Raw genomic sequence first — 8,394 nt, forward strand, 5'->3', positions numbered from 1 at the left:
ATATAGTGCTGTGTTGACCTCATAAAATATCAGATGATGTAGTGACACAGTTTGTACGATGTCTTTGTACTGACTGAGGGTTTGTACGTCATCAACTCAAGTTGCATTAACTTCTTTACCTTCCATTGCTACAGCGAAATTAGAGGCTCTAACTTCTTAATCCTCATGAAACAGTTTCCTATGAAATGTCCATGATCTTTTGCTTTTTGGTGAGCTAAACTCCTTTTTACCATGAGCAGTGTACCACTTAACCTTTGTGCCATTTATTCACATCAGCTTAACACTCAACTGCTGGGATTTCAATAAAAAACGTTTACTAATGATGATGAAATTCAATTAAAGGGTCAATAACACTTATCAATAACTGCATTAACTCCTCACATCTCTGTGACCCTCTCAAACAACTCTCTAATTAAGTTTTAAAATATAGGAGGCTCAAGAAAGGTGGAGACAAATATATTAGGTTAAACAGGCAGATGGAAGAAGAATTATTTGATTACTACTAAAAGATGGGCATGAATTTCCCAACAGTAGTTTAGAAAGCTCGTTACACTTCGGGTCTTTCCTGACGGGACAAATAATCACAAACAACTCAGAGTGATTCTGTTGAGTCGGAGAAGCTGCTTCTCCTATGAGCGGCCATGGATGAATCCTCAGTTGACATCTCTCTCCATGACTTTCAGGATTAATTCAGAGTATTTGAAGCTTGTCTGATGCTAATTTTGAGTATTTACTGAATCCAGACACCCATTGCTGTTAATCCGTTCTTTGGTTTTACTATCTATAAAAGAAATACTGTGGTTCAATAGTTATTTTTATGACATTTGCATTTTACATTTTCCGGCACCCGCAGCCCATGTTTTTGATTCTTGTTCTAATAATAAAAATAATGATGTTTATTCATGTGGAAAACACACAGTCATCCAAACTGAGAGAATATTGTCAAGAAAACATGTCTTCAGAAACCAAACCAAACCAAATAAACCCCATCATTACTGCAGGATGTCTCTCCAGCTGTGCTGCCTGTTGCAGTGTTTCACGCTGATTCTCAGTTAGACTTGACATGCCAATGTTTGATTATTTGCAGTTTTCGTCACCTAATAAAATAAAAATAGAGAACTGGCTACAGTTTTTCAGAAGTCTGCTGCTGTCCATCAAGTTATATTCAGTGCAACAGTATGGCTAAGAGTTTGTAGATGGTTTGATTATTGATATTTTCATTTTGCTCTCAACTCTCAATCATATAACCTCACTTACTGATGGTTGATTGTGTTGATTACCTGCACTTGGAAACACAGCAACTAGACTTTTAATATTTCTACTGTGTTTTTTTCTCTCCATTTTCCATAGGTTAACTCATTTTCACCATAGCATGCTTCAACCCCTGACAGTGTGCAATGCTCTTAATGGGGTTTTCATGGGTCAGCTGTGGGTCAGGACAGTCACCCACTAACAGCAGAGTTGGTGGTTCAACTGCTCATTTTCCACATGCCGCTGTGCCCTTGGGCTTGAACTTGTTGTAGCCTACTTTTGTTGATAATTAGGCCAAGAAATGTGCTAACCTAGATAAATGCTATTCACTGTCATCAATAATGGTAGAAGGAAAAGAATCGTCTCATGATGTACATACATATTTCATTTTCCAGTCAAACTCTGCAGGTCACATCAAAACCAGCTGAAGCCCCGGTTTTTATTTTTTCATTAGAAATTAAAACTAATGAACAACAGTCGACCTAAAAGCTTCTTGGTCACACAGAGGACATCAATTCTGGACACGCTGAACAAGTCACCCTCCACACAAACTGTAGCTGTCTATACACTAACTTTTTTTTTTTTTTTTTTTAACTCAGCGGGCCACATGATGTGTGTGACTGTGCTTGATGGTAAAATGATGTCATTGTTCCCAGTTCACCTGGAGCTATGGTTGAGGCTGTGGGAACTTTTCATGTGACACATTGGCAGGATAGAAAGGCTTTCATATCAGATGCTCAGACCGAGCTCTGTGTGGTTGTCCGTGTTAGTGTGTGGGAGGTCGGTGGATGTCTGTTGCAAGTGTTTCCGCTGGTGTTTTCAGGGCACTGATGTGATTATTTCACTATGAAGTGGGCAAGATATAATTTCAATTATGATATTAATTAATCTGTGTGACTTTCCAACCATGTTTGGACAAGCTACTAGAATCTTGGATATTGTAATGCTTGAAAATGACCAGAAATATGGTCAGTGTGCAGCTGTAATTCAGCTGTGATGTCTGGACTGCAGGACAGGACAGGTTAGGGTATCTGTTTCCAGTATCCAACTATCCATTGGCTATACCGCTCATGCAGAGTTGTTAGGGGATATTATTGATTGATTGATTGATTGATTGATTGATATCTTTATTTCGATCATGTAAACGACAGTGTAAAAAAAGATAAGATAAAATAATAATATAATAAGTGAACAGAAAAATGTATACACAACATCTCATAAGCAACGCAGTTTACATGAGCGAAAAGGAGTAGGAAGAAGTATAAACTTATCTCATCCTACCCCTATAATTTTAACTATATGTTCTAATTAAACATTTTACACATTACACATTTTAATCCAAATAGTAAGTAAGTAAGCAAACACCTTGTGTGAATTATTCAATGTACCTCTGGAGAATCATTTCTTTATGTCTCTTTTTAAACATGATTACACTCGAAATGTTTTTGATTTCAGTACTCATATTATTCCACAGTTTTACTCCACAAATGGTGATACAGAAACTTTTCTTTGTTGTGCGAGCTCTACCAACCTTTAGATTTGATTTCTCTCTTAAATCATAACCTTGCTCTCTTTCGTGAAACATTCTCTGAATGTTTCTTGGTAGCAGATAGTTCCTTGCTTTATATAATACTTGGACTGTTTTATGCTCCACCAAATCAAACAATTTTAGAGTTTTAGATTTCCAAAATAAGTCATTGGTGTATGCCCCATAATCAACCCTGTGAATAATTCTCATTGCTCTTTTTTGCAGTATGAAAAGTGGCTGAAGTGCAGTTTTGTATGTGTTTGTATTATCAACCTATGTAGGGACAAGGGCCGGATAGGTCACAAGTTTATCACAGGGCTGACATATAATGACAAGCAATGCTAGTCACGCCTACTGTACCAATTCAGCGTTCCCAAGTTTGCATGTCTTTGAACTGGGGGAGGAGAACCAGGGGAGAACCCACACAAGGAGAACATGCAAACCCCACAGAGGAAAGCCCCCAGGCTCAGGCATCCAACCTAGACCCTTCTTGGTGTGAGGTAACCACTGCAACACCTTGTTTTGCAGTCGATCATATACCCTGTTTGCAGTATATACATTATACATCGTACCCTGTTGCAGACAGTATATTCTTAATGCTTGTTCTTGCTCTTTATTTTCAGCTAAAGGGGGGTTTAAAATGTTGCAATATATATAAGTTCAAAGAAAATGTGAAGGGGAGATGCCAAAACCCCCTCCAGGGGCTTGTGGCATTCTCCATGCTTAATGCACGTATAGCTTTCTCTGGGTCAGTCACCTCTCATAATGTCACAAGTTTTGACACATAGTTAGTGTATGATTACCATGCTTTGTTCAGCTGAGGGTTTCTTCCTTCAAGTCGCAAACACGAGTTGAATCAAATAACATTTCACATACAGTTGCTCAAGGCAAACAGCTGAAGCCCTGCTGCGTCAAGACAACCCGTGTAGTCAAACTTGAATGTCATATTGCACTGAAGAACGAGGTGGTGAACACTTCAGGGACACTGAAGGAATTTTATTAGTTTCTTCTGTTCATGTTTTCCATGTGAGGGACTGGGGACACATTAGCAGTTCTGTGCAAAGATGCATTCCAAAATCCAGAAACGATAATATGAGGCGTCAGTAGTCTGAGTAACTAAAGTGGACCTCTTCCAAAATTAGTCTTTTTTTAGTACAAAATTCTCTTACTGTCCCTCTGCTGTGGCTCAGTACGCAAACACTGTCAATTGAAACACCAAGATGGAATCTGGTTCTAATTTTAGAAAATACTTGATTTGTCTGATTCACAGGCTTCACTCGTTCTGAAACAGGACCAGGTCTGTGTGTTTCGACCTCCATCACGTACACTGTAATTACATTATCTGCAGTTTTGTGTGCAGAGGTAACATATACAGCAACTTGAACCTTTAATTCACTCTCACTTATGGTTTCAGCAGCAGCAGGTTAATGCAGCTACAACATTTCCAACATAAAGTGCTTTTTAATTTAAAGGCCATGCACAGGTGAGTGACAGGTGAAGTGGTGACACAAACTTCCAGCCTGTTTTGGATCAAATTGAACCATTAGGTGATAGGAACACTTTTGCAGTCTCAGTTCCAATAAATATGTCAGAAATGGCAAAAGTTTAAAAACTGGACAATACAACAACTAATATCTCAGGCATAAGGCCGCTGAGACAGGAGCACAGCCCAGCTGACGTCTCCATGAGAGGAGGAGGAGGAGGAGGAGGAGTCGCCCCCAGTCTTTCAAGATCCAGCATCACTTTGAGGAATGTTCACGCAAGTCACAGCCTCCAGTTTTCCGAGATAGCAAAGAGCTTTATTGACTGTCACTATGTTGGTCAGAACAGACTGAACTGGGACAGGGAGTTCTGCAGACGGGCGGACTGTGAGAGTAGAAACCCATCAACTGTAAGCGCTACATGAGTGCAGACAGATGTTTATGGATCTCTGTGTTGGACAAGTTGCGCCCATCGAGAAGAAGACTCGGGGCGAGGAGACGCACTTTTAATACGGGACGGACATAGCAGCTATACTACCTGGACCGCTGCAGCGCATTTGTGTGACAGGTCCGACAAGTTTTCCAATGGCTCGGATGAATAGCGATGACATTTCATTAAACGCCTTGTGGATATTTAACAGTCAACATATCCTTACGTTCAACAACTGAACGCGCTTACTCGGACGAATCGCTTGATTTTCCAGCTGGCAGAGGGACAACGTGTGACTGCAGCTGCTGATGCCGAAGCATCAACCGGACCGCAGAGAAAACTGATGAAACTTCCTCACCCCGTTTGACCCCGTGTTGCAGTCAGTGAGATCCGCTAGAGCAGCCTGTCAACACACAGTCCTCATACACACAAGTCAGGCATGGAAATGACCAACAGGTCCCTGCATAGCCCCTCTCTCCTCCACGTGGAGCTCAGCCCGGTGAGTGACTTTCTGGAGGAAAATGACACGAACTCCACAGGCGGTGAGCGACACTCTCTGGGCTGTGTGCAGATCCGCATCCCCCAAGAGCTGTTCCTGGCGCTGGGGCTCATCAGCCTGGTGGAGAACATCCTGGTGATCCTGGCCATCATCAGGAACCGCAACCTGCACTCGCCCATGTACTACTTCATCTGCTGCCTGGCCGTGTCCGACATGCTCGTCAGCGTCAGCAACGTGGTGGAGACGGTGTGCATGCTTCTTCACGACCACGGCCTGCTGGACTTGCAACCAGGTGCGCTGCGCCACCTGGACAACGTCATCGACGTGATGATCTGCAGCTCCGTGGTGTCCTCGCTCTCTTTTCTGTGCACCATCGCCGCGGATCGCTACATCACCATCTTTTACGCGCTGCGCTACCACAGCATCATGACCACGCAGCGCGCCATCACCATCATCGTGGTGGTGTGGCTGGCCAGCATCACCTCCAGCATCCTTTTCATCGTGTACCACACCGACAACGCGGTCATCGTGTGCCTCGTGACCTTCTTCTGCACCACATTGGTGTTTAACGCCGTGTTGTATCTGCACATGTTCCTCCTGGCGCACGTGCATTCACGGCGCATCACGGCTTTCAACAAAAGCAGGCGCCAATCCACGAGCATGAAAGGAGCGATTACCCTCACCATCCTGCTTGGGGTCTTCATTTTATGCTGGGGTCCTTTCTTCCTCCACCTCATCCTCATACTCACCTGCCCCACCAGTCCCTTCTGCAACTGTTTCTTCCGAAACTTCAACCTTTTCCTTATCCTCATCATCTGCAACTCGCTCATCGACCCGCTCATCTACGCGTACCGGAGCCAGGAGCTGCGTAAAACTCTGCAGGAGTTGGTCATGTGCTCTTGGTGTTTCGGCGTGTGACAGCGAGTACGTTCAAGAAGAAAATGGGAGCAAATCGGGTCATAAACAGTGTCAACCATCTCCTTTTCCTCAGGGACGCTGTCAGGGATTATGGGCGACATGAAAAAATGCCACAGTGGGTTTCACCACCACAGGCCACGCCAACCCTGAAAATATCACACTGTGCAGACATGAATAAACCATTTTGCATGCAATTCACTTTTTAATGCACAAATGTTATCCTCTAAATGACCATCTTTTAGGGTCATTTTAACGGTCACTGAATTGAATGGAAAATTCCCCTGAAAAATAATGAATTACTTCAAAGCAAAAACAACTTAAATATTCCGTAACCTCTTCAATTTAAGTAAATGGACATATCAAATAAAAGAAAAAGAATAGCATCGGCATAAGATTTCAATTTAAATGTACAGAGAATTTAGAAAATAAGCACTTATTAAAGTGGAAATCGAAAACAAAATACAAAGGCTGATGTTGTTGCTGGAGGAAGTGTCAAGTGGTCACTACATCCAGCATCCATACCGACTATCAGCTCTTTTTGTTTTACATAACTACTGTGCAAACAGTTAATCACATGTTTTTGAATTCCTATTATTAATGAATGTCATAATTTATCTTTCTTTCATTATAATAATAATAAATCAATTAACACGGCCAACATGTTCCGTGTATTAAGAAGAAAATGAAACTGTTAGTTTTATTAGTGCATTGTACATAAGATATTCTATTCTATTATATTAATGGTGATATGTTGATAAATTAATATTGAAAAAGCCCTGATGTTGTGTTGTTTTTTTCAGAGCCTTTGTAAGTCCTGCTATAGCCCTTGGTCTATCTGAATGTTGTGTCCATAGCTGAAGAAGCCGTGACTAGTGCATGTTGTTGCCCTTGGTTGATGCCCATGCCAGACAGTCTGCATAACAGACAGACTGTATCTCTGATCAAGACTCTTGTTGGCAATAGGCCATCATGGATTTGCTGATTATGCACGCATGGCTTCAATTTTATTTATTGCATTACACCAGTCTTGGCTCAGGTTCATGTATTGTGAAACATCTGGACAGATCTTTAGAGAGAGATCCTTAGTTTTGAAACTCTCTTAGAGAGTCAGTAGGTCACTGTACTAAATTACAGTAACTGGGAAGCATTTTATATTTGTTAAAAGTCTTTTTATGTGTTTTTTCTCTGTGTTTTCTTGTATTTCTTTTTGTTGGCTGAAATATTGTGTTGTATTTTTTTAAAGCGATTGAGAAATCAAGAAAAGAATCAAAAAAATGCACTGGAAATATGTGGTGATATAGTCTGTGTTCAATTTCTTGCTTCATTAAATTAAAACTGAATGCCACTGCTCATTACAGGTTTATTTCTATTTGAAAATAACCTGAGCAAAAGTCTTTGCGTTAGTCCAAAAATTGGATTTATTTCTAAGAGAGCTTGTCAACTAAACTCTTTTAATACAGGCTTTAACATGTAAAGATTTTAAAAATAAATGTGTGATGTGTTATAAAGATAAAATTGCCACGTGAGGTCTAGCGGTTAATTATTTTCAAATGCAAATCCTGTGACCTTTTTGCCATCTTGTGTCAACTTCCTTCTGTTTTCAAAGAACTGTTGTATTTTTGTGTCACATCATTTGAAAAAACAGAAGCGTTAAGTGCATGAGAATAATGTTGAAATAACTGCTGCTAAAACACAATTTGTTTTATTCAGGAATAAGTTGACAAAAATGATTGTTCAAACGTGGAGAAATGAACGCACGGCATCAGTGAAATATGAAAGGAGAGCTTTGTAGTTAGCCTTAAATGGTGTGATGCAACGCTCATAATCAAGGCTTATTTGGTGGTGTTTGGTGGGAATTAGTTTACTCCCCTAAAAATAAATGTCCGGATGATTGAAGAAAAAAAGATGCAAAATCACATGAATGGCCTTGTATGAAAGGCCTGAGGCCCAGGGTGTACGAGGCTTTATGAAAGGCATGCCAAAGTTATATTTCTGGAAATTTGTGTGGTTCTTCTCAGAACTGAGCAAAGAGGGATCGTTTCTTAAAGAGTTGTGTGGCCTGGTTACATGCGTCCGTAGGTTGAACAAGTGCGACAATGGAAGTGATGCTGGTGGAGATGTTTTTGTTAAGTACACAAAAACACCACTAATAAACCTATTTATGTTTTGCTTTGTTTTTGGCTGTTGCTGGTGCAGACACCAAATTCCAGCAAATATACAGTACCAAACGACAGCATTGAGACAGAGTTGATATATGCTGGATGAAATTGTCCTTAAAATGTGTTAT

General features: G+C 40.8%; 1 protein-coding gene across 1 annotated transcript; it reads left to right on the forward strand.

Annotated features, from left to right (window-relative positions):
- Positions 1-5,129: 5,129 nt before the first annotated feature.
- mc1r (melanocortin 1 receptor) lies at positions 5,130-6,107 on the forward strand (the record flags this gene model as incomplete). The annotated part of the gene is made up of 1 exon (XM_083969293.1): positions 5,130-6,107. One exon carries the CDS (start codon positions 5,130-5,132, stop codon positions 6,105-6,107), a length of 978 nt encoding a protein of 325 aa, XP_083825419.1.
- Positions 6,108-8,394: the final 2,287 nt, after the last annotated feature.

This window comes from Trachurus trachurus (genome assembly GCF_905171665.1).
Source record: "Trachurus trachurus genome assembly, chromosome: 3".
NCBI classification, from domain to species: domain Eukaryota; kingdom Metazoa; phylum Chordata; class Actinopteri; order Carangiformes; family Carangidae; genus Trachurus; species Trachurus trachurus.